At 45.1% G+C, this 26,805-nt stretch overlaps 1 protein-coding gene across 1 annotated transcript in view; it reads right to left on the bottom strand.

The window, feature by feature from the left end:
- The window catches only part of CACNA2D4 (calcium voltage-gated channel auxiliary subunit alpha2delta 4), a gene marked incomplete at both ends in the record, with an annotated part of 122,323 nt that overhangs the window by 58,621 nt on the left and 36,897 nt on the right, over window positions 1-26,805 (bottom strand). Inside the window, 7 exons of the mRNA XM_080660714.1 lie at window positions 4,731-4,824; window positions 6,319-6,416; window positions 6,517-6,562; window positions 8,781-8,848; window positions 9,895-9,956; window positions 19,406-19,477; window positions 20,012-20,098. Coding sequence (XP_080516840.1) covers window positions 4,731-4,824; window positions 6,319-6,416; window positions 6,517-6,562; window positions 8,781-8,848; window positions 9,895-9,956; window positions 19,406-19,477; window positions 20,012-20,098 — 527 coding nt within the window. The remainder of the gene's footprint in view (window positions 1-4,730; window positions 4,825-6,318; window positions 6,417-6,516; window positions 6,563-8,780; window positions 8,849-9,894; window positions 9,957-19,405; window positions 19,478-20,011; window positions 20,099-26,805) is intronic.

Below are 26,805 nucleotides of genomic sequence, written 5' to 3'. Positions count from 1 at the left end.
TTCAGCGGAGTCTGTCTCTGTCTCCAATCCCCCTGTTCTTTCACTCTTCCTATAAGTAATATTTTTTTCTTGGCTTGTTTTTTGTTCAATTAAAAATATGTATATATGTACATACATACAAATATGTATATAATTGTATATAACTACTAGGGGCCCAGTGCATGAAATTTGTGCACTGGGGAGGGGTCCTTCAGCCCAGCCTGCCCCCTCTCACATACTGGGAGCCCTCAGGGGATGTCCTACTGATGGCTTAGGCCCACTCCTTTTTCATGTTGTGACAGAATCCTTTGCTGCTGCTTCCACAAAATATGTAATACTAGGGGCTGATCAGGGGAAGACGCCAGCCCTATCATCCCGCTGCTGCAGCCCCTGCCAGTCACTGCAGCTGCCATGGTATTTTCATCAACATGGACTGCAGTCCCTTCACCATGAAAAAATGACAACTTTCTTTAAGCATTTTCAAGATGTGTCTTTCATAGGATATGACATTTCTTTCCTGATTTTTCTTTTTATCCTCACTGGAGGATATGTTTCCATTGATTTTTTTCCCCCTTCCCTCTGATCCCAGGCTTGGCCCCTTCCCAAGCCTAAAGCCTCAGTCCCAGTCTTTAGGCTTGGGAAGGGGGACCCCCGGCACCTCAGATGGCAGGCTCGGCCCCTTCCAAGCCTAAAGCCCCCACCCCAGGCTTTAGGCTTGGGAAGGGGGCATGGCCCCCCGCCCCTCCGATTGCAGGCTCGGCCCCTTCCCAAGCCTAAAGGCTCTGCCCAATGGCCAGCTGGGATTTACCTGGGTGACAAGGAGGTTCCCAGGACTCAGGTATGTATGCAAATTAACCGCCATCTTTGTTAGGTTAATTTGCATACTCACTCTGATTGGCTGTGGGCATAGCAGCGGTACGGTCAATTTACATGTTTCTCTATTATTAGGTAAGATGAAAATGTATTTTCATTTCCTTGTTTTAGGTAAACAGTGGAGGTATTATATAGGCTTTTCTCCATTGCTAAGATCATTCCATAAGAGTATGTAGAAATATTTCTCATTTTCCTCACTCAATTATTTATTTTAAATTTATTTTTCAATTATATTTGGCATACTATGTTAGCTTCAGATATACAGCATAGTGATTAGGCATTCATATACCATATGAATTATATAAGTTTAGTAGCCATGATAAGTCTAGTACTCATCTGGCACCATGTATAGTTATTACAATACTACTGACTATATTTCCTATCCTGTACTTTACACGCCCATGACTATTTTCATAACTGGCAATTTGTACTTAATCCCTTTTACTTCTTTTGCTCATCCCTCTATTTGCCGTCCTACATGCCAACCATCAATTTGTTCTCTGTATCTATTAGTTTATTTTCATTTTGTTCGTTCATTTATTTTATTTTTTAGGACCTACATATAAGTGAAATCATATGATATTTGTCTTTCTCTGTCTGACTTATTTCACTTGGCATAATACCTTCTAGGTCCATCCATGTTGTCAAAAATGGCTAGTTTTCATTCTTTTTTATTGCTGAGTAATATTCTATTGTATAGTACCACATCTTTTTTATCCGTTAGTCTATAGATGGACACCTAGATTGCTTCCATATCTTGACTATTATAATGAATGCTGCAATAGCGGCCCGAGACGGCTGCTGCATTGAAGTGGGTGACAGAAGCCCTGATGGACAGGGGGGAGATCATGAGGAACTTGGAGAACCTGGGGAAGCGGGTGCTTCCCTGTCGGATCTCTGCCCACAGCCAGCAGCACAACAGGGGAGGGTATTTCTTGGTGGATTTTTATGCACCACCAACAACTGTTGAAAGCATGGTGGAGCACTTGTCTCGAGACATTGATGTAATCAGACCTAATATTGTAAAACACCCCTGCCCCAGGAAGTAAAGGAGTGTGAAGGGATTGTCATGGTCCCACTTGAAGAAAAACTGTTTTCCACAAAGAGGAGGAAATAAGGATTCTCCAGATTTTAACTTTCTATTCAGTTCTCTCACTTTTGAGTATCATGGATGAATAATTTACAAGCTTGACCTTTACATAAAAGTGTGTTAGGTGCCATTTGAGTGTTCTGGGTATTTTTAGCTCTTGATCCCCTTTGCTGGAAGAGATGCAGGAATGGCTTGCTTGGAGCCACTGTGTAATCTGCGGGGTCCCACTCTTCAAGTCAAATACATCATTCTTGATTTTGTTAAATTAAATGTAATTTTTTTGCCCTACAACACTAACACCATTTTGAAGAACAAAACTTATAAAACTATCTTGGATTGTGAGCTAATCATTCATACTGTATACTCATGCAAAATAAAATATCATTCAGATTGTTAAAAAATAATAATGCTGCAATAAACATGTGGATGTATACATCTTTTAGAATTAGTGTTTTCAATTTCTTTGGATAAATATCCAGAAGTGGAATTGCTGGGTCTTATGATAGTTCTATTTTTAATTTTTAGAGGAAGTTCCATATTGATTGCTGCACCAGTTTGCAATCTTGCCAATAGTGCACTAGGGCTCCCTTTTATCCATATCCTTGACAATACTTGTTGTTTGTTGATTTATTGATAACAGCCATTCTGACAGGTGTGTGGTCGTATTCATTATAGTTTTGATTTGCATTTCTCTGATGACTAGTGATGTTGAGCATCTTTTCATGTGCCGTTGGCCATCTGTATGTCCTCTTTGGAGAAATTCATGTCCTTTGCCTATGTTTTAATTGGATTGTTTGGGTCTTTATTTTTTTTATGTTGAGCTGTATGAGTTTGTTATACATTTTCCAAAATGTATATCAACTCCTTATTAGATATTTCATTTGCAAATATCTTCTCTCATTCAGTTGGTTGTCTTTTTTTTAATGTTTTTCCTTTGTACTGCAAAAGCCTTTTAGTTTCATGTAAGTCCCATTCATTTATGTTTGTTTTTGTTGTCTTTGGACTAGGAGACATATTAAAAAAATAATACTAAGAGTGATGTTAGAGTATTGCCTATGTTTTCTTCTAGGAGTTTTATGGTTTCAAGTCTTACATTTAAGTCTTTAATCCACTTTGAGCTTACTTTTTTTATATGGTGTAAGAAAGTGGTCTAGTTTCATTTTTTTTTTTTTTTTTGGCATGTATCTGTCCAGTTTTCTCAACATCATTTATTGAAGAGACTGTCTTTATACCATTGTATATTCTTGCTTCCTTTATCATAGACTAATTAACCATATATGTGTGAATTTATTTCTAGGCTCTCTATTCTGTTCCATTAATCTATAAGTCTGTTTTTATGCCAGTACCATGATGTTTTGATTACTATAACCTTGTAGTATAGTTTGATATTGGGCAGCATGATATCTCCAACTTTGTTCTTCTTTCTCAATATTGCTGAATCTATTCAGGGTCTTTTGTGGTTCCATAATAAACTTTAGTATTATTAGTTCTAGTTTTGTGAAAAATATCATTGGTATTCTGATAGGAATTGCATGGAATCTGTGGATTGCTTTGGGTAATATGGAAAGTTTAAAGGTATTAGTTCTCCCAATCCATGAGCACTATGTAGTTTTCTGAGTGCAGGCCTTTTACCTCTTTGGTTAAATTCATTCCTAGGTATTTTATTCTTTTGGATGCAACTATAAATGGGATTGTCTCTTAATTTATCTTTTCAATAGTTTGTTATTGGTATATAAAAAATGCATCTTGCTTTTCTAAGTAGGTGATTTTTCCCATGAAATTCTGTTAATGTTTACATTAGGGTAGTATTAATTAACTTATCAAGTGTCTAGGAAAATTGGACATTTTCATTCCTATTCAGGAACAAGGTATGGCCCACCCGAGGATATGTTTTCATTGCTTTTTAGAGAGAGAGGAAGGAGGGAGAGAGAGAGAGAAAGAGAAAGAGAGAGCGAAACATGGATGTATGAAAGATACACCGATCGGCTGCCCCCTTACGCCCTGGACCAGGGGATCTAACCCCACAACCTAGGTAGGTGCCCTGACAGGGAATCAAACCTGTAACCTTTTGGTTTACAGGTCATTGTTCCAACTAACTGTGCCACCCTGCCAGGACCCCACTCTATTTTTAACCTCTTATCTTACCCCCTCCCAACACTCATGTGCTCTTACATGCATGTGAACACACATGTACATGCAAATGCACACACACATACCCCCCCCACACACACACACACTCCAACTGTTCATCTCTTCTTTCTATCTGTCTGCTAAGCACAATAGCACCAAGTAAAAGTCAGCAGAGACAGTGAGGAAATCTAAGGCGCTGGGACACTCGGAGGTGAAATTTGCACTTCATGGTGTCTTGACTTCAGCTCCTGGAGACGAGGCACTGATCTGCTGACCTGCTTCCTCAGGGCACTGTGGTAGTGGGTTCTCACAATGAGAGCCCAACCCTGAGACAGGGTTCTTATAATGGGGCTTCTGCAGTGTGGGCTGGGGGCTTTGGTCCTGTGACCAGGGGTTTGCTCGGGGTGTTTCTCCCGAGGGGTGTGCGGTTTGCGGAAGCTTTGTAAAGCCGCCGCATACCCTGGGGCTGTGTGAATGTTGCTCTCACTCTCCCTGTCTTCCCACTCTCATCACCATTCATCTTAGGCCAAAGGACTTGGATGATCTCCTAAGCTCCCTAGTGGGAGGGACCCTGACTCAGCCGAGGGAACGCAGGGGCCAGGACCTCTTTCCCTTTTTTTCCTCTTTCTGGGAGCCCTCACCCCCAGCCTGTACATACTCAGAGGCATTGAGAGCCAGCGCTGTCCAGTAGGCTTCCATGGGGGCTGTCACCACGGCATCAAACAGTACCTCCCGCACCAGCTCCTCGTCACCTGGATGCAAAATCAAAGAAGACCAATCTACTTACTTCCCCCATGATTATAAGCACAGCTCATCTGCCCTTTTGACAACCCTGACCTTCAAGGAGCAAGAGGTGCCTCATAAACCTATGTCCGGAGCATGTAAAATTACCTACATGAATTTGAGGAAGTCGCTGCACCTCCCCCAGCCTTCATTTCCTCAACCCCAGACAACATGTGAGTGGAACCAAACGATCTCTAAGGCTTTTTCCAGTTCTAATGTTCTGTGCAATTAGAGAATCCCTCAGTGACATCAGACTTTGTTGGTGGGCAGCCCGCTCTCCATCTCAACTCCCATCACTCTGCTCCTTGGTCATCGCCCTCACACTCGCTGGCCTAGGCAGGTCTGTGAATTTGGATTTGCTTGAGAGCCTCCACATAGGCTGTTCCCTTGGCCAGGATGCTCTTTTCATGGGTGACTCTTTCTTTTCTCTCACTCCCTTTAAGGTATTTACTTTTATTGCGGTGAAATTCATGGAACATAAACTCCAATTTAAAGTATGTGATTCAGTGGCATTTTGTACATTCACAATGATGTGCAGTCATCACATCTGTCTAGTTCCACAACATTTTCATCACCACCATCATCCTGTACCCATGAACCACTTGGGTGGTAAGTGACACTGGCTGTCAGAGGTGGCCTTCCCTGACCATTTGTTTACAGCAGACCCCATCTTTTCCTAAACAGCACAACCTGTAACAACCTATACCTACACACGTAGGCTTGCTTCTTCATTGTGTGGTTTCCCCACGAGATTATGAGCTCCCTGAGAGCAAGGGCCTCGCCTGGTTGGGGCATCTCTAGCTTCAGTGCCTGCTCCAGGCCTGGCACAGAGGACATACTCAGTATGGATCATTCATGGAATGAATGTTGGGACAGCATAGAAAGTGGAGTCTTCTCTTGCTGGTGACATGTGACAAAATGACCTGCTCCTTCTTCCAAAGAGAAAGAAAAAGTATCATGTTGATGGTGTAATTTCACAGTTGAGTTAGTGGAGGGGAACTTAAGGTTAGTCTGAGAACCAGGTGTTAGAAAACACTCACAGACACAGGCTGTGAGAGGCTGTCTGGTCAAATGCTCTCCTCAGAAGAGATGAGGACGGAGTGTCAGCTGCTGGCCCAGGCCCACTGCTAGGTGGTGGTGGGACAGGTCTGATGGTTAGGCGGATGCCTTTACACTGTGGAAGTGTCCTTTGGAGCCTTATAGTGCACAGGTGAAGGAGGTTTGCAGAGATCCTAGTCCCTGACATGGGGATGTGCTCATGTGCCCCGTTCCAGGAGCACTTAGTCACCAGGCTGTCTCTGCTTTGTCTTGGGAAGTCTCCCTGTCCTCCTAGGCCATCAGTAAGTTCCCCGGATAGAGCTACCTGGCAGCCCTCCCCTAGCCCCAGCCCTCTCTTCCTAGCCCCAGCCCTCCCTGAGCTGCAGGGTCCCAGAGGAAAGCCCTCATAGGCGGACAACACGCACACTCCAGGTCTGGGTCCTCCCCTGTCAGAAAGCGGACCATGGCCTCCAGCTGGCTGAGCTTCCGGTGGTCGGGGTCGATATCTGTGATGCAGTAGATCCTGGAATCCAGAGGATTCAAAGTTACCTCAAAAAATCCTGCCCCTCTTCTTCCCTCCCTCCTGCCTTCTCCTCCTCATGTGCAGTGACTTCCCCACTTACCAGTCTCTGGCCAGGGTCAGATCTGGGTGCAGCAGGTCATGCAGGCCTGAAACCAGAGCTCACATTCAGTAGGATGCTCACCCCATGTGAGGATGTGACCAGAACTGTTTAGAAACAACTGTTGGGAAGCTTCTTCAGGGAAGGGCTGGGTTTACTCTTCCTTTTCTCATCTCAGAGTAGGGCTGGGCTGGGTTTACACAGACCATGCCTTTGTCCACGTTGCTCCCCATGCCCTGAAATGTTCTTTCTCCCCATTGCCTCATGTCCAAATCCTAACTATTAGGTCTCCCTTGAAGGAGCTAATACTTTGAAACCAGTGATTTCGTCTTCATTGTACCCGACTGAGCTAAATGGCCAGTCAAAAGGTGATCCCAGAGATGGGCCATGTCTATTTTGTGTAATCTGTGTAGCCTCATGCCCAGCCCAGCACCTACACTGACCATGGGCTCCACATATTTGTTGATTGAATGAATGAATGAAAAAGCACCCCAGTGAGCACCCTCAGTGCTCAAAAATAAATAGGTGCTCAAATTGAGGTTCCTCAAATTGAATGCAAGAATGATGGAAATGCCGAGGGGTCATGCGTGGCTTCACTAAAAGAGGTTCTGGGCTGACATAGACGCAGGCAAACAGCCAAAGGGTGACACTCCTGTCCCCACAGGAAGGCCAGGAAGCCCATTTGAGTCCATGATTTTAAGCCCTTGGATCACTGGCTGGTCTCATCCACTGAGGTGGGTGATGGAGGGCACCCCGTCCCTGCAGCAATGAGATGGGATATCTGGGAGAGGAAGAAGAGCACAGGGAGGAGGAAGACACCATGGCGGCCAGGGAAGTTTGTTTTGGGGCCTGCAGAAAAAGGAAGGGGTGTTCCAGCACCAGGACACGGGCTGTGAAAGGGCAAATTCAGGGGACATGGGAGTTCACAGCTGGGCACATAGCCCAGCCTGGGTATGGACAGGGGTCCTGGGGGGCTCCTGGGAAAGTGAGGTGTACACTGGACCTGGGGACTGGGTCCGAGTTAGCTGGGTAAGAGGATGGGGCTGGAGAGGAGAGCATTTCGGGGGAGAGTGCAGCGATGGGAAGACCTTGAAGCCTAGTGTGTAGGGAAATGAGAAAAAGCAGAAGGCCAGTGAAGGTCCTTTAGCAGCAACACAATCCAATTTGGCATTTCTAGAAAGTTCCCTCTGGCAGAAAGAAGTTCAAAGAAAGGAAGAGGCAGGAGGCCCCCGGGAGGCTGCTATGGCTACCTAGGAGAGAGGGGACAGTGGCCGTGGCAGAGAGGAGAGACAAGGTACATTCAAGGCATGGTAAAGGGAATGGACAGAATATGGGCTTTGAATACGGTTGTGACCACATCTCTCAAGGACGCCCTGAGCCCTGGATATGGGTTTTGTTCGCTCAAGGTACCCAGGCAGCTGCTAGTCATGAACAGGTTGCTTTAGGGAGGGTGGGCCCTTCTCTGCCATCCTCCCTGCCATTTCCCAGCATCCTTCTCAGGTTCACTTCCCATGAGCTCCCTGTTATGGGTTGCATTGTGTCCTTCAAAATGTTATGTTGAAGTCTTAACCCCCAGTACCTGTGAAGGTGATCTGATATGGCAATAGGGTCTTGGCAGATGTATTCAAGTTACGATGAGGTCATTAGTGTGGTCCCTAATCTAGGGTGCCTGGCATCCTCATAAGAAGGGAAAATAGAGACACACAAGGGGAGAAGCCATGTGATGATGGAGGAGACATGGAAGAGCTGCAGTGCAAGCCAAGGATGTGGGGACCATCAGGAGCTGAAAGGGGCCTTGGAGGCAGCCTGGCCGGCAGAACTATGAGGGAATACTTTCTGTTGTCAGGGCCACCCAATTTGTGGCACTTTGTACAGCAGCCCAAGCAAACGGCTACAGATTTGCTTCCTCACTCCTCCCAGCCTCTTTCTCATGCCTTCTCCAGACAGGTTAAATTCAGGTTTGTTCAGAGAAACACATCCCCTGGAGGCCCTCCCCCTGGCCCAGCAGAGCCTCCCAGGACCTGGCAGTGCGGAAGTTGGCACGTCTTAGGCTCTGTCGGTTTTGATGGCTGACTGGCAGATGCTGCACACCCACGGTGCTCGGACACACAGACCGTCCTCCTCGCAGCCCGGCTCTGAGAGTCTGTTCTCAAGCCCAGGACCTGGAGCCTGTCGGACCAGCTCTAGCTCCAGTTGGTCCTGCTCAGTATCCCAGGAGCATCCATTTTCCCCTCTAAACTGTCCATCTGTACTTGGCGCCGACCCACCTTCTTCCACAGATGTGTTCCCCAGGAGGATGTATTCTCCGTGGCCCTGGGACAGCACCACGCCCAGACTGTGGGGAAAGCAGAGAACCCAGGTCCTCACCAACTGCAAGTGCAAGTCAACGTCCGGTCCATGTCCTGCCCTTCACCAGCTCTAAGTGTACGAGCTGTCCACACCCAAGACGAGAGACGCACCAAGCTCCTTGGTCCCCTCAGAACTCAGGCAGCACTTCTATTTTTACATTAGCCTTTCTTCCTGAAAAGGACCTGGAAATCCTACAGACCAAAGATTCTCCTCAGCACCTATTTTAATCAAGTTACACCCTGAACCTCTCAGGAACCCCCAAATAGAAGAATCCTTTCCCAACTGGTGAATCCCATGATGCCTTCCTCTCTCTTCTGGTAGAACATTGCTTTTGAACCTTGGCCAAATATCTGAATCACTGAAGGAGCTCTAAAAGACACTAGTGTCTGGGCCCCATCCTAGAAATTCTGAGTAAATTGGTTTGGATGGGGCCTGGACATTGGCTAATGTATAAAATTCCTCAGGTATTCTAATGAGCAGTCAGGGCTGGGAACCATGCTTTATTGAGAAATAAGATAATTCAGAGATAAAGACTATTTGTTTCCTAATCTATATATTACCTGGAGTTAAATATTTATACTGCTGGAGGAAACCTAGGAGTTCTTTAAATTTGATTTTTCATCTAACAATTGCTTACAACTGCATGCATTAAGATCTTTAAGTAGATTATGCCATTCAATGTTCACAATACCGCCAAGAAGTAGCTACTATTACAACCCTCATTTTACAGGTGAGGAATCTAAAGCACAGAGGGGTAAAGTAACTTGACAGAGGTCACACAGCCTGTAAGCGGTAAAGTTGGGATTTAAACTCAGGCAGTTTGGTTCCAGACTCTGCACAATAGGCTACACCTGCAAAGCAGGACTAGACCTCTTAAGTTTCCTGGATGCAGACCTGGGTCTTTTTCTGTTGCCACAAAACTGCCGTTTACTGTGAGTAAATGCATCCACCGACCTGAATGTTCTCCCCCGTGTTGTTGATATTCATGTTCTACTCATCCTTCCACTCCGCAAACAAAACTTGTTTCCTCACCTGAAAGGTGTGTCACTGATGTCTGTGAAGAAGTAGTCATTGGTCAGGAAAAGGACTCTCTTCTGAAAGAGAAAATAAAGATGTTTGCTCGAGAGAAGAGTGGCTGACCATGCCACCCACCTCCTTACCTAAAGCCCTTGGGGTTTCACCAGCTCTGTGCCACTTCCCTCACCCCTAACCAGCACCAGCATGCCTCATCTCTGGACACTACAGGCAGACTCATCATCGCAGGCCCAGCAGCCTTTGGGGGTGGCCTGACTGAAGGACCAAGGGCTAGACCTGTGCTGTCCCATAAAGTGGCCATGGCACAAATGATACTGAACCTTGATATGTGCAAATAAGGAAATGAATCTTCAAACTTTGGTTAAGGAAAATTTAAATTGAGATCACCAATGTGGTAGTGACTATTGTATTGGACAGTGCGGGTGTAGACTGATTCTAGGCTTCATAGGGGACCAGAGTGGAATATTTATACAGTTGGAGGGAATCTATGTGGTGCTAAAAGCTTCTGTCCAATCCACCACAGCCCTCCCCTTTCTTGAATACAGCCAAGGGAGAGTGGGGTCACCATTCTCTCCACTAAACCTCTCCCAGTCGATGTCACTCTTTACAACTTCTTTCCTTTCAAAGCTGCCTTCTTTCAGGTTTAACTTGCATTTGCGTAAATTAGAGCATCAGGTAGTGTATACAGAGGCTGTGAATCAGACAGATCTGGATTTAAGCTGTGTGCTCTGAGATAAATCACTTTTCTAAACATCAGAATTCTCATTTGTAAATCAGGGTTAACAATAGCATCTCTTGCCTATGGTTGCTCTGAGGTTGTGAGTGTGTTTTTAATAGATGGGAGTCGGTCCAGGGAACAGCAGGATTTGCGCTGGGCTCTGAAGTTCACAGTGTCTGGTCCACAGACTCAAGTTTATGTCTTTAAGAAAGCCACATGTTCCAGTTGGCTCAGGAGCTGTTCTTATTTCCCTCACTTCTTTCTGGCTTTTCTTGCATCTTGAAAACTGGAGCAAGATGTTGGAAGGGAGCTCTGCTGTGGTTAGAGCAGTGGTCGGCAAACTCATTAGTCAACAGAGCCAAATATCAACAGTACAACGATTGAAATTTCTTTTGAGAGCCACATTTTTTAAACTTAAACTTCTTCTAATGCCAATTCTTCAAAATAGACTTGCCCAGGCTGTGGTATTTTGTGGAAGAGCCACACCCAAGGGGCCAAAGAGCTGCATGTGGCTCGCGAGCTGCGGTTTGCCGACCACTCGGTTAGAGCATTGGCTGGAGCACCAAAGAGTCACGGGCTCCATTCCCTGTTAAGGGCACATACCAGGGTTGCAGGTTTGATCCCTGGCCCGAGTATGGATGGGTAGGAGAGGCAACCAATTGATGTGTCTCTCTCACATCGATGTTTCTCTCTTTCTCCCTATGCCCCTCCCACCGAGCAACCATCAATTTGTTTTCTGTATCTATGAGTTTATTTCTGTTTTGTTTGTTCGCTTATTTTTTTTAAGGTTCCACACGTAAGCGAAATCATACGATATTTGTCTTTCTCTGTCTGACTTATTTCATTTAGCATCGTACCCTCTAGGTCCGTTCATGGTGTCACAAATATTATTTCATTATTTTTTATGGGTGAGTAATATTCCATTGTCTATATGTATCCACTTGATGAACACTTAAGCTACTTCCATATATTGGCTATTGTAAATAATTCTGCAATGAGCATAGGGATGCATATGTCTTTTCAAATTAGTGTTTTGGACTTCTTCAGATAAATACCTAGAAGTGGAATTACTGGGTTCTTCTTTGTCTCTTGTTACAGCCTTTGTTTTAAAGTCTACTTTGTCTGATGTAAGTATTGCTAACATAGCTTTTGTTTCATTTTCATTTGCATAAAATATCTTTTCCAACCCTTCACTTTTAGTCTGTGTGTCTTTCAATCTGAAGTGAGTCTCTTGTAGACAGCATTATGTATGGTTCTTGTTTTTTTATCCATTCAACCATCCTATGTCTTTTGATTGGAGCATTTAATCCATTTTCATTTAAAATAATTATTGATAGATATGTAATTATTGCCACTTTATTATTCATATACTAGAGGCCCAGTGCATGAAATACGTGCATGGGGGGAGGGGTGTCCCTCAGCCTGGCCTGCACCCTCTCCAATCTGGGACCCCTTGGGGGATGCCTGACTGCCGGTTTAGGCCCGATCTCACAATCTGGGACTGCTGGATCCTAACCGCTCGCCTGCCTGCCTGCCTGATTGCCCCTAACTGCTTCTGCCTGCCAGCCTGATTGCCCCCAACTGCCTTTTCTGCTGGCCTGATGGCCCCAACTGCCCTCCCCTGCTGGCCTGATGGCCCCAACTGCCCTCAGCTGCCAGCCTGGTCGCCCCCAACTGCCCTCCCCTGCTGGCTGGATTGTCCCCAGCTATCCTCCCCTGCTGGCCTGATGGCCCCAATTGCCCTCTCCTGTGGGCCTGGTCGCTCCCAACTGCCCTCCCCTGCAGGCCCAGTCACCCCTAACTGCCCTCCCCTGCAGGCCTGGTCACCCTCAACTGCCCTCCCCTGCCGACGTGGTCGCCCCCAACTGCCCTCCCCTGCCAGCCATCTTGTGGTGGCCATCTTGTGATGACATGAGGGCGGCCATCTTGTGGCGGCCATCTTGTGATGATGTCGCACAAGGGAATGATGCCACCTAGGCTTTTATTATAAAGGATTATTCATATAAAGTAGGTCCTTGGGTTACATCGGAGATCCGTTCCTACGGCACGATGTAACACGATTTTTGCCGTAGGTTGGAACCCACCTACATAAGTACCTACATCACTCACATGGAGCACATACACAGCAGTAATGAAATGAAACACTAAAAAAATTTAAAAGAAAGATAACAATTCCTGACCTTTACTTGTGGTAAATAAATAATAAAAAAACATTAAGCACATATGTACATACGTCAAAATGATGGAACTTTTTTTTTTATAAATAAATGGGAGATGGCAACGTAACCACGAAATGATGTATGTCAAGTCCATGTAACCAGAGGACTGCCTGTATTTGATCTTTTCTTTTTAATGAAGTCCCTTGAACATATCTTATATAACTGGTTTAGCTTTTTTTTTTTTTTTTTTTTTTGGTCTGGGAAGCTCTTTAGCTGTCTTTCTATTCTAATGATAGCCTTGCTGGGTAGAGTGATCTTGGTTGTAGGTTCTTGTTTTTCATTACTTTGAATATTTTGTGCCAGTCCTTTCTGGCCTGCAAAGTTTCTGTTGAGAAATTAGCTGACAAACCTATGGGAGCTCCCTTCTTATTTGGGTCCCATTTTATTTGGGACTCTCTGCACTTCTTGGACTTGTATGTCTATTTCCTTTGCCAGGTTAGGAAAGTTTCCCATCATTATTTCTTCAAATAGATTTTCAATCCTTTGCTCTCACTCTTCTCCTTCTGGTACCACTCTGATGTGAATGTTGGTATGCTTGATTTTACCCCTGATGCCCCTTAAACTATCCTTATTTTGTGGATTATTTTTTTTTATTTTTTCTGTTTTGATTGGGTGTTTTCCATTACCTTGTCTTCAAAATTGTTGATTTAATCCTCTGCTTCATCTAATTTATTGTTGATTCCCTCTAGAGTATTCTTCATTTTAGTTCTTGTACACTTCATTTCTGACTGGTTCTTTTTTATGTTTCCTATCTCCTTTGTTCAAGGTCTCACCAAATTCATCTACTCTTCCCCTAAGTTAATTGAACATTCTTATAACCAGTGTTTTGAATTCTGCATTTGGTAAATTGCTTGTCTCCTATTGTTTTAGTTCTTTTCTTGGAGTTTTGTTCTGTTGTTTCAGTTGGGACATGTTTCTTTGTCTCCTCATTTTGGCTGACTCATATTTGTTTCTCTGTATTAGGAAGATTTGCTATGTCTCCTGGTCTTGGTAGAGTAATTTATGTAGAAGGTGTTCTGTGGATCCCTGTGGTGCACTCTCCTGGTCACCTGAGCTGGGTGCCCCAGGCCTGTCCCTTGTGTAGGTTGTGTGTCCCCTCCTGTTGTAGTTGAGCCTTGATTGCTATTGGCACATCAGTGGGAGGGATTGACTTTCAGGCTGATTGGCTGTGAGGAATGGCTATTGTGTTTGGCCAACCCCACCAAATGGGATTCACTTTATTGGGGCTCTGGTGCCTGCTGAGTCCACCCTTTGGTATGTCATTTGTGGAGGTGTCTGGAGGGTGCTCTGTTGTGTTCTTAAGCACACCACCAGTTTCTGGGCCTCTTGGGAAGAGATCTGGTACAGGCCAAGGTTAGCTGCCACCTGTGCCCAGCCTGGGGCCAGTTGGTATGAGTTACAAAGTGATCTGCAAATTGTTGCTGCTTGCGCTGAGCTTCGAGGTGCTTGGGGGAGGCTAAACTGCAAATGAAGTCTGGCTGTCACTAGTGCCAGGCTTGTGACTGTTTAGCAACAGATATGGGGTACGCCAAGGCCAAATGCCGCTTGTTTGGAGTTTGTGGACCTTTGAGAGATTTTAGGAAAATCCACAGCATAAGCTGAGACAGGCTGTTAGTATGGAAAAGCTGCTCAAAGAGGCTTGAGTGGGCCTGCAAGTTGGGTAGTGCAGGATCTCAGAATCACCAGCATGAAAGTACAGTATTAAACAGGTTGATGGAGACTCATGCTTGATGCCTGCTTGTTCCTGCGGGCTATGTTGAGAGAGGGCTCAGCAAAGGAACAATGGCACCTACCAGCTGCCTTTTAGCGCTAGTCCTGAAGCCAGACAATTCAGTTCTTCCCCTTTTGTCCCTGGTGTTTTTTGAGCTGCTGCCCCAGTGAGTGAGTTTGAGTAAGTCCGAGCATGGGCCCTTGAAGACCTGTAGTGCCTGGACTCCAGCAGCCCTTGCCTCACCCAGTTGCAATCTCCACTGTTTTTCATAGCCAGGAATTATTGTGACTTCTATTCCCAGTACTGGAATCCTGGGCTGGGGAGCCCAGTGTGGAGATGGGACCCCTGGCTCCTCATGGGAGACCTCTGCACTGAGATATCCTTCCTGATTCTGTACCACCACACATGGATGTGGGAACAGCCTCTTCTATGTCTTCACCTCTCCTACCAGTCTCAACATGGCTTTTTCTTTATATCGTTGGTTGTAGGACTTCTGTTTATCTAGTCTTCAGGTAGTTCTCAATGATGGTTGTTCTGTAAGTAGTTGTACTCTGTAGTGGTCATAAGAGGAGGTGAGCACAGCATTTATCTACTCTACCATCTTGAGCAGAATTCCCATCCAGTAAAAATTTCATTTCAGATACTGTACTATTTGGTTCTAAAAACTGTATTTGATTCTTGTGGTCATTTCATGCTGTGTCAAAATAACTAAGCTGGAACTACATTTCCAAATTCACTTCCCTATATGATTCCAAGTTTGGGTTGGCCAAAAGAGAAGTTTGCAAGAGATTTTCTGGGCAAACATGAAGCAGCAACCATTTTACACACTAAAGGTAAGTATCAGGCACTTGTAGCTTGCTCTGAGCTGTTGGCTTACCTTCTTGGCCTGGGTAAGCAGCCACACCCAAAGCTTCCTCAGCTGCCACTGGATCTCCTTCTGTTTCTCTGAGACCTGAGCCCTGTGAGTATATGGCTCCATGTGAAGAGCCCTAGCTCCTTCTGCAGGTCACTGACTTCACTGTGGTTGGATTTTAGTTTTTCCTCATAGGTTCCTGTTTCTCTTCATGTGCTCCAGTTTGTTCTTGCTTTCCCCATATAGCTTCCAGCTTTCCTTCCAAACTGTGGTCCCTGCTGTCCTATGATGACTTTAAGGTCACTACAGCCTTCTGTATACTTCTTCACCAGCTCCCACAATTTCGTAAGGTCTAACCCCTAGAATAAAGCCCTACATTCATTTCACTTATAGTGGTTCTGCTCTTTAATCAAATTCTATCATTTCTCTGCTGAGATTCTCTAACTATTCACTCATTATGACCATCTTTTTAAAATTCCTTGTGCAAATTTATCATATCTGCTTCAAAGTTTTTCTAATTCTAACAGCTGGGTCATCTCTGGTTCAGTTTTAAGACTGCATTTTTTCTCTTAACTATGTGTCACATTTTCCTGTTCCTTCACATGTGTAATGATTTTTATTGTATACTTGCTGTTGTAAAGAATAGGTTGTAGGCACATTGTCTTCCTCTGAAGAGTGTTGATTTTTATTTTATTGGGAGATAAATCATTGGCAGGTCTCCTTGAACTTGTGGAGGCTTGGATTTACATTTATTTTAGGGTAGGTGTGTTTCAACTTTGTTTTTAGGTTTAGGGTGAATCCCTGGGTCTTGAGACGTGGTCTTCACTCCTAAAGTGTAGCTCTTCTGTGCTTGTAAAGGAAATCCTGTGGTGTTTACGAAGCTTCTTCACCTCAGTGTGACTCCGACTCCAAATTGTTCCCACTACCATAGGCGACAGCTGAAATCCTCTTCAGCCTTAGTTTCTGCCTGCTTTTAGTCACTTTCATGTGCCTTTACATTGTTTTTTTACAAAAATATATTTTCCATATTTATAATTGTCATCTGCTGGAAGGTTAGTCTAAATACAAGCTACTCCCCCATGACTGAAATCAGAACTTTGAGGTTATCTTTTAAGACTAAAGCTAAAGGAAAAGAGAAGGAGGGGGTGGGGTATTCCTGAATCCTGCTAAAGGAAAAGAGAAGGAGGGGGTGGGGTATTCCTGAATCCTATTAATAGAAAGAGAGAGTTGGAGAGGTTTGGAAGATGAAAGTAAAGAGCTGTCATAACAATCTCTCCTTTCAATAGATTGCCTCTCTTTGATGGGAAATAAAAGTGTGTGTGTGTGTGTGTGTGTGTGTGTGTGTGTGTGTGTGTGTGAGAGAGAGAGAGAGAGAGAGAGAGAGAGAGAGAGAGAGAGAGAGAACCACAGGATACTTTAATCCTGTCTCCTTAGGATCCTGTAGGAATTCAGGGCCAGCCCTACAGTAAGGCCTCATCCAGTGCATAGGGATTAGAAGGCAGAGGAACATTCGGTGAAGCTGCTCTAATGCTGGTGCCAGCTGTTGTGTGTGTGTGTGTGTGTGTGTGTGTGTGTGTGTGTGTGTGTGTGTGTGACGTGTACTCTCCAGCTTTCCATAGTTCCCAGCACCCCCAGGATTGAGGCTTGTTGCTTCTCTCACTCCCATTTCTGAACATGACCCATCTGGCCCCATAGGTTTTTGGGTTTGTGAGTCCTGCTCTAAACCATGCTGGGTTTGCTACTATTGTCCTTGGTCATGTCACCATGGTCACCTGTCTGAAGTTTAGGAGAGATTTGGAAAGGTCTGAATAATCTGTGAGAAATAGGGATGCATGCAAAATCTCCTAAAGAAAATGGCAAAACAAATTATCACCTTCCAGGAGGATGGCTTGAGTGAAAAGAAAGTTTTAAGAAAGTTTCCCTTGGCCTAGACCTGAGGAGTGCTGCTACTGAGGAATATGCTTGCCAGGTGAGATCCACCCCTGAGCTGAGAGAGGACTGGTATAGACTGATTGACTGCCTGTGACTCTGACAAAGAGAGGACATGAAGGAGAGACAGAGCAGTTGGTAGTGAACCAAGTGGAGCACCACCGGGAAGCGTGGCATCATTGTAAACCAGAGTAGTGAGACGCTGGACTCCACCATGGTGGCCTTTATACCAGCAAAATGCCTCCCCCCGCCTCCACACACAGTGCAGGTGCAGTAGCTTCTGGCATGAGAGTAGAGAAAGGAAAGATTAAAGAGGAGATTTTTGCTATGATGGGCAGAGGGAGAGGAGAAGATAATGAATTGTAAAGGTAGAATAGCAATGCTATTCTAAAGAGAGTCTTGAGAAATCTTTAAGGTGGGCGAGTGAGTTGAGAATTCAGGGCCAGTCCTACAATAAGGCCTTATACAGTAGTGCTCAAGAGTGTGAGGTCTAGAATCTTTAATCTCTGAATCTCCTCAACTGTAACATGGGGATAGGATAGTACCTACTTCATAAAGTTGTGAGTATTGAGTGAACACGTTAAGTGCTTAATACAGTTTCTAATAAATGTTAGCTGCCATTATTACTATTATTTTATTATTAATAATAATAGTAGCAGTAAGGCATGAACACATACATGTTACGAAATCTCCATCATGGTTGTGACCATGATCATCATCATCACCCTACTTCTTTATGTCAAGAAGACTTTGTTAAATTGCAAATGTCACTTGGATGATTTATTAGCAGCAATGTACACATTTCAAAGGGAGGGCCTGGGGTTTCAGAAAAGCTCAGGCTGCCTGGATCTGGTTAGGACTCCCCCTTGGTGGCTTTGAGAAGTGGGAAGGCAGCATGAGAAAGAAAGGACAGTAGACAAACCATACCCACTTCATAAGCTGGTCTATGTTCCGCATAGTATAGCCACACTCAAATATGTCCTAAAGTTGCTGTGTACCATGGGCATGTTAATGTTTTCATTGTAGCATAAAAACAACCCCTACTTAATGCTCTGGCAGGGTTGGGCCAGTGAGAGCGCCCTTGTGCCCTTGTGCATGTGAGTGGGAGTCTGGTTGGGATCAAGGTGGGGGCTCATTCAAGAAACCTCTGGTTTTTTGGATCAGGAGAAGCAGCTGCTGCAATTGATGGTCTCACGTCACTGGTGCTGCCCAGTCTGCCTAAAAGAGGCCCTTCCCTGCCCAGAACCTATGAAAAAAGCAGCTACGGAAGTCAGATATTTGTCCCAGGGAGAGTTAGTCTGTGCATCTCAAAGGAATACAGTGAATTGCTTTTCCTTCCCAGTGCTTTATTTGGCTTCCATGGAGGTCTGTGTTTGTAGAAGAACTTGGGTCTAATTGTTGCAGACAAATGCCTGTGTTCTTTTAGCTGAGACAGATGGGCAACAGGAGGAGGAGGTGGGAGTGGTTGTGAGGGAGGAGGTGACATTTGTAAATATGTCAAGGGACAATGAAAATTCACTGAAAATGTATTGGAACCTTTTAAGTGAGAAGGTGAAATGATCTTTTATAAGTGATGTGCGGGTCTGTGAAGACAGTAATAGTGTCAGTGAGGGTATCGATTCTTGAGCATCTGTGGTTACAGTGGATAAAAATCAGCTATAGAGAATAGCAATCATTTTTAACCTCTTCCCATATAACATGTTTTACAGGAACTGCTAACAATTTGTGAAATTAACTGTCACTTTTCTGCGTTCCATCATAAACAGCAAAAGGGCCAAGTAGCAGGCAGCATAAGGAAGGAAGAAGAGCTGTAAAAACTTGGGCTACCAACAGCCTTGCTCAGGAGTCACCTAAGAGCCCAGCCTTGATGTGAGTGACAGCTCCTTGGCCAGATGCTTTTCTGGGGCCAGTGCACCCTTGGCTATGCTTGCTAATCAAGCCCTCTAGGTATAGCACGCTCTCAAGTCTTAAGCTCTAATTTATCTAAGTCCAAGTTCCTTGTCACCATCCCAAACCTCAATTAATGGCAATGCTGCCTCTTGGGACCAGAGCCTGGCTCTTTCTCTCCAGCACCTTACCCTTTTGTCCAGCGGAACCTTCACATCCATAGAGAGAGAACCTGTTTCCCCATTGATCATGGCTGTTCTCAGCTTTAAGAGGAAAGATAGCGGAATTAGTTCCTTGACTCACCCTGCAGTGTGGAGCTTTACTGACCAGATTGGAGGTGATCTTTAGGAACACTTTTGTTTCTTCCCCTTTTCCTCTGAGCAGAATACTGAGAGGGACTAGAGACTAACTTCTAGGTACCATTTATCTTATAATTCTGGAAATTCACTAAGTTAATGTTCCAAAGTGGACTGATATATGCGGGAACATAGTGTCATATTACTGAGACATAATTTCCTCTAGGGTGAGCTACTGACACCAAAGCCAAACTAAAACATCACTCCAACTCTGTAGCTTGTAGACATGAACTCATGCAGCCTCAATAATCCTTGTGATTCAGAAAGATATTTTTATAGTTATTTAAAGAATTGCCCATTATAGAAATGATTTCTGGTTTGGGCTTGAAAAGGCTCCACCAAGAAGTATAGAGTGGCCTCAGAGCTTCCAGCCATGCAGCTGGCTCACGTATTGGCCATAGAGCTAAACCAACTCCTCCTTTTCCCACTTTCCCCACTCACGATTTCAGCTCGGTCCTCCCATTCCACTTCAGAGAGATCCACGCTGTTGTAGTTAGGTTTGGGTTTTAGTTTCTTCCCCTCTCTGTACTAGAATGGGCATGTCAGAAAGAAAAACATGAGGTTAACCTAAGGCCCTGCTCAAGTTTCATCTCTTCAACAAAGCCTTATGGTTATATTTATAAGATCCAAGAACCTCAGTGATTTCTTACGGTTATCTGAGCCAACTTTTAACCCAACGCAGAGCTTCCCTGTCAATGTTTGTGATAGATGGTCTCATGGCCTCTGAGTGAATATTTCCCATGGGAGGAGCTCCCTTGTTTTGAGTCAGCTTGTCATAGCTGTGGACAGCTCTCACACAGAGCTGAAATCTGCCTCCCTGTAACTTTTACCCACTGGTCTTAGTTCTTTCCCTGGAGCTACACAGACTGTCTTCCCTTTGACAACCCTTGAGATTTCTGAAGGTGCTTGTCATCCTAAGACTTCACTTCTCCAGGCCATACTTTCTAATTTGCAAATGCCTCAATGCCCTCTAAATATGCTCTACTATGTCAGTGTCACGGAATGGAGTTGCCAGAACAAAAGTCAGTATTTCAGATGGGGTCAGACCAGTGAGGTGTGTGGCCTAAATATCACACTGCTCTGATTGATGCCTCTGATTCTGCTGGACTTCCAGGACAGCCATGAGACCCTGACAGCACAAATAGAGTTTTCACGCTATTAAATCCCCCGGGCCTTCCTCTTGAGACACACTGTTAAATTACATCTTTACAATCTTACACTTGAGCATTGAGTATTTGCAGAAATTTCCAGGCATTCCTAATATATTTCTTTTTGTTAGTTTCAGCCCATGGTTTTAGAAAAATACTTTCTGAATACTCATTTTCTCACTTAATGTGTTAGCCATACTGTCCAGAATTTGTGGAATCTTTCTGTGTTTTCTTTTGTTGATAGAATTTTGAGTGGTCAGAGCTAAGGACAGACAGATTCTGAAGTGCCCCATAAAGACCTCTTTCCAGCTTTACACAGAGCCATTAATCAACACTCTTTGAATGTTACTATTATTTTCTGGCCATTACTTTCTCTCTCTCTCTCTCTCTCTCTCTCTCTCTCTCTCTCTCTCTCTCTCTCTCTCAGAAGTTATCTGCTATTAGATGTGTACCAGGTTTAGTTTAGTATTCATAGGTCAAATAAAGGAAAAGACTAGGCTTCCGGTCAAGATGGCAGCATAAGTAATTGCAGTACTCCCATCCTCCCACAACCACATCAAAATTACCACTAAACTACAGAACAATCATCATTCAGAACTACCTGAGTGGAAATCCTACAACTAGGTAATTAAAGGAGAAGCCACATCGAGACTGGTAGGAGGGGCAGAGACACAGAATTGCCTGGTTCCACACCCATATGTGACAGATAAAAATCAGGAGTTCCTGTCCTGAGGAGCAAGGGGTCCCAGCCCCACACCAGGTACCCAAACCCAGAGTTCCAGTGCTGGGAAGAGAAGTCCCCATAACTGCTGACAGTAAAAACAAGCTGGAATTGAGGCTGAGTGAGATGGAGGGCTGCTGGAGTCCCAGGCATTCCTCATAAAGGGGCAGCGCACAGTTACTCTGACTTATTCTATCTGAGCTCCTTAGCTGGGATAGCAGCTCAAAAGACACCAAGGAGGAACTGAATAGTCTGGCATCAAGGTGAGAGCATTGGGGCAGCTTTATCCAAGACAGAATTGCTGACAGAGGCCACTGTTTCTTTGATGAGCTCTCCCCTCATAGAGCCAGCAAGTGGGTACCATATCTGAGTCTCCATCAACCTGGTTATCACTGTTCATCCTGCTCTGGTGATTCTCTGAGACCCTGCCCCACCAAACTTGCAGGCCTATCCAAGTTGCTTCCAGTGGCTTTTCCATACAAATGGTCTGCTTTAGGCTTTCCTAAAATCTCTCAAACAAGCAGCATCTGGCCTTAGTGTGCCCTGTACCTCTTGCTAAGTGGCCTCAGGCCTGGCACTAGCAGTAGCCAGCCTTGGTTCAAAGCTTGGCCTCTCCTAGATACCTCCAAGCCCAGCAAAAGTAGCAACCATCTGCAGATTACTTTGTAGCTCATGCTGGGTTGCCCCAGGCAGAACACAGGCAGGAGGAGTTGGCCTGCACCTCCTTGGAGGCCCCAGAGTCAGTGTACCCAGTGGACAGCTATAGACCATGTTGAAGCACCATCCAACCACTTACACAATGACACATTTGAGAGATGGACTCAGTGGGCACCAGAACCCTGATGAAGTTAATCTTACTCTGTGGGGTGGGTCTCTGCACAGCTGATGGACAGTGGTCTCAGTCAGTTCTTGCAGCCAATTAGGCTGAGGATAAATTCCTCCCATTGGCATTCCAATAGCAATCAAGGCTCAACTACAACAGGAGGGTGCACATAGCCCATACGAGATGTTGGGGTGCCCAGCTTTGGTGATTGGGAAAGCTGTGCCACTAGACCCTACAGAACACCTGCTACAAAAGGCCACTCTACCAAGCCCAGGAAATGTAGCAGCTCTACCTAATACATAGAAACAAACATAGGGAAGCTGTCAAAATGAGGAGACAAGAAACATGTCCCTAATGAAAGAACAGTATAAAACAACAGAGAAAGAACTAAACAAAATGGAGATAAGCAATTTACTAGATGCAGAGTTCAAAACACTATTATAAGAATGCTCAATGAACTTAGGGTAAGAGTAGTTGAACTTAGAGAAAACTCCAACAGAATAAAAAAGGAAATGGAAACCTTAAAAAGAACATGGAAACCATAAAAAAGAACCAGCCAGAAATGGAAACACTATTTGAAATGAAGAATAATTTACAGGGAACCAACAGTAGAGTAGATGAAGCTGACAATCATATCAGCTATTTGGAATATAAGGAAGCAAAGAACACCCAATCAGAACAGCAAAAAGAAGAAAGAATTTTTTTCTTTCCACATTTTATGACCTGAATTTCTTTCTTTCTTTTTTTTTTTAAGGTCATTTATTTTAATTTTTTATTGTTTAAAGTATTACATAAGTTTCCTTCCCCCCCCCCATTGACCTCTCCCCGGCCATTTATACCCCCCAGCACATGCCCTTACCCCCCTAAGAATTCTTTAAAAATGAAGACAGTGTAAGGAATCTTTGGAATAACTTCAAGTATACCAACATTTGCATCATGGGGCTGCTGGAAGGAGATGAGAGAGAGCAAGAAATTGAAAACCTATTTGAAAAAATAATAACAGAAAACTTCACTAACTTGATGAAGTAAATAAACATACAAGTTCAGGAAGTTCAGAGAGTACCAAACAAGATGAGCCCAAAGAAGCCCACACCAAGACACATCATATTAAAATGTAAAAGGTTAAAGACAAAGAGAGAATCTTAAAAGCAGCAAGAGAAAAGTAGTTACTTAGTTACCTATAAGGGAGCTCCCATAAGACTGTCAGCTGACTTCTCAACAGAAATTTTGCAGGCTAGAAGGGATTGGCAAGATATATTCAAAGTGATGAAAAGCAATGACCTACAGCCAAGATTACTCTAGCCAACAAAGCTATCACTTAGAATTGAAGGACATATAAAGAACTTCCCAGACAAGAAAGAGCTAAAGGAGTTCATCATCATCAAAGCAGTATTACATGAAATGTTAAAGGGTCTTCTTTCAGAAGGAAGAAAAAAAGATAAAAAAATATGAACAATAAAATATCAATAAATACATATCTATCAACAAATTAATCTAAAAAAAACCAAAATAAATGAAGCAGAAAGAAACAGACTCATAGATACAGAGAACATTTTGACAGTTGCCAGTTGGGTGGGGTTTTGAGGGATAGCTGAAAAGATGAAGGGATTAAAAAGTAAGAACTGGTTTTTACAGAATCATGCAGGGGGTATAAAGTACAGCATAGGGAATCCTATCTAATAAAAGAGTAATATGCAAATTAACCACCACTCCGCTACACCCACAAGCCACGCCCACAAGCCACACCCACGAGCCAATCAGGAGCGAATATGCAAATAAACCCAACCAAGATGGCTACAGCCACAGAGAGCAGGAGGGGGGCTTGGGTTTCCCCTGCAATGGAGGAAGCCAAGCTTTCCGCCTGCCCTTGCCGGCCTAGGCCTCCACTCAAGGCTACAAAGTTTCAATGATAGAAGATACATAAATCCCCAAACAGAAATGGCTGCAGCCACGGAGCTGGAAAGAGCAGGAGGCTAGGGTTGCCCGCGGTGATGGAGGAAGCCCAGCTTTCCCCACACCCTGGCCGGCCCAGGCCTCGCTTAAGGCTACAAAGTTTCAATGATAGAAGATACATAAACCCACACAGAAATGGCGGCAGCCATGGAGCTGGAAAGAGCAGGAGGCTAGAGTTGCCCCCAGCGATGGAGGAAGCCAAGCTTTCCGCACACCCTGGCCGGCCCAGGCCTCCGCTTAAGGCTACAAAGTTTCAATTATAGAAGATACATAAATCCCCCCAAAAATGGCTGCCACCACGGAGCAAGCAGAAGGCTTGGCTCCGCTCCAGGCTACAAAGTTTCAATTGTAGAAGATAAATAAACCCCAGATGCCAGGGCCTCCACTTGGGTCACCAGGGGGCGTGGCCGGCCTGCAAACCACCAAAGGCCCCTCACCCAGGCCGCCCCATGCCCCAAGGGAACCCCCACCCTGATCCGGGACACCCTTCAGGGAAAACCAGCTGGCCCTCACCTGTGCAGCAGGCCTCTATCCTATCTAATAAAAGAGTAATATGCAGATTGACCATCACTCCAACACACAAGATGGCTGCCCCCATGTGGTCAAAGATCCTGCCCCCATGTGGACATAAGATGGCCACCACAAGATGGCCAGCAAGGGAGGGCAGTTGAGAGGGACCAGGACTGCAGGGGAGGGCAGTTAGGGGTGACCAGGCCAGCAGGGGAGGGCAGTTAAGGGTGACCAGGCTGGCAGGGGAGCAGTTAGGCATCAATCAGACTGGCAGGGGAGTGGTTAGGGGGTGATCAGGCTGGCAGGCAGATGCGGTTAGGGGCAATCAGGAAGGCAGGCAGGTGAGCATTTGGGATCTAGCAGTCCTGGATTGTGAGAGGGATATCTGACTGCCCATTGGACATCCCTCAAGGGGTCTCAGATTGGAGAGGGTGCAGGCTGGGCTGAGGGACACCCCCCCACCGTGCACGAATTTCATGCACCAGGCCTCTAGTAGTCAATAATACCGTGTTTCCCGAAAATAAGACATCCGCCGAAAATAAGACCTACTTACAGGTTTCCTTCTGAGTGAAATATAAGGCATCCCCCAAAAATAAGGCCCCCAGGCTCTGTCTCAGAATGAAAATTAATTTACCGTAAACTGGTCGCTAGGGCCGCCCCGACTGGCGTCTAGCAACCAGTGACGTTACGCGGAGTCCTGACATCACTGCTGTGTGGAGGCGGAGTGGAGGTCGGAGTGAGCGGTGAGCGCGGGGCGGGAGAGAGGAGGAGACTTTCGCAAATGCGTGTAGAAGAACAGGAGGATTATAGTGGACGGGACGCGGCGAAGGTGGTGAGTGCTGGTCTGTCTCTGGTGACACTACCTGATGCTCGCGGCCGCCTTCATGATGACTGAAGGTTCTCAGTCAGTGGCAGACCCTGCTCCAGCCCAGATCCAGGCCCCAGCAAGCCCAGTGACAGTCCCCAGGCAGGCCCCAGGGGGTAAATGTCTGATAAAGGGGTAGGGGGGATGTCTGGTGAAGGTGTTCAGTGGCACAGGGGTGGGGGGAGGGGGATCACTTAAAATGACACAGGAGGATCAGAGGGGGCAATCAAAATGACACAGGAGGATCAAAAGGGGTTACTAAAATGGTAATCCCCCCTCTGATTCTCCTGTGCCATTTTGATTCTCCCCTCTGATCCCCCCTGTCATTTTGAGTGATCCCCCTCCCCCCACCTTGATACCCCAATTCTTTTTTTTTTTTTTTACCCCTAGAAATGAGCGCAAAAAGAAAAAGCTACTCCATGGAGTACAAGAAAGGAATCGTGGAAGACTCTTGGGGCCAAAACTTACTGCTTTCTGCAAAGAGAAGATGTTGAGTATCCGATTGGTCCGAAAATGGCGAGCAGAGTATGGTAACCTCATTAAACAAGTGGACAAGGGAAATGCTAAAAAGCGCAAGTGTGGATCAGGTCGGCAACCATTATTTTCCGAGCTGAAAGACCTGATCTGTGAATGGGTTGTTGACAGGAGAGCAAAGGCTTTGGTTGTGAATAGGGCTCAGATTCAAGAATTTGCCCTTGCAATGGCACCACAGTTTGACATAGCCCCCGAAGACTTCAAAGCATCACAACACTGACTGGATAATTTCCTTTAGTGAAGTGAACTGTCTTTAAGAAGATCTACAACATTGTTTAGGTTGGAAGATACTCAAGTTATTAAGCGAGCACTTGCATTCAAGTCCTTTATTGATGATGCTGACTTCTCTAAATACAATCTTTCCAACATGATTGCTATGGATGAAACTGCAGTGTTTATGGGCCAATCATCTCAAACAACAATTGAACAGCGGGGTGCCTCCTTGGCGTACATTCCCTCCACTGCTTACGAAAGTGCACGTGTTTCCTGTATTTTGGCAATTCGTCTGGATGGCACTAAAATCCCACCTTTAATCATTTCTAAGGGCAAGAAGGAAAAGATTGAACGTGTTTTGGGCGGTTTTATTCTTGAAACTGAAAAAGCCTGGGCCACACAAGCAGTTATAAGGAAGTGGGTCGATTTAATGCTGCCGATTGCTATGCGAGGGAGCCAGAGGTCTGC

Source organism: Plecotus auritus, assembly GCF_963455305.1.
Source record: "Plecotus auritus genome assembly, chromosome: 3".
NCBI classification, from domain to species: domain Eukaryota; kingdom Metazoa; phylum Chordata; class Mammalia; order Chiroptera; family Vespertilionidae; genus Plecotus; species Plecotus auritus.
Note: the sequence above shows the minus strand (reverse complement) of the source record. Positions and strands in the feature narration are given on the sequence as shown.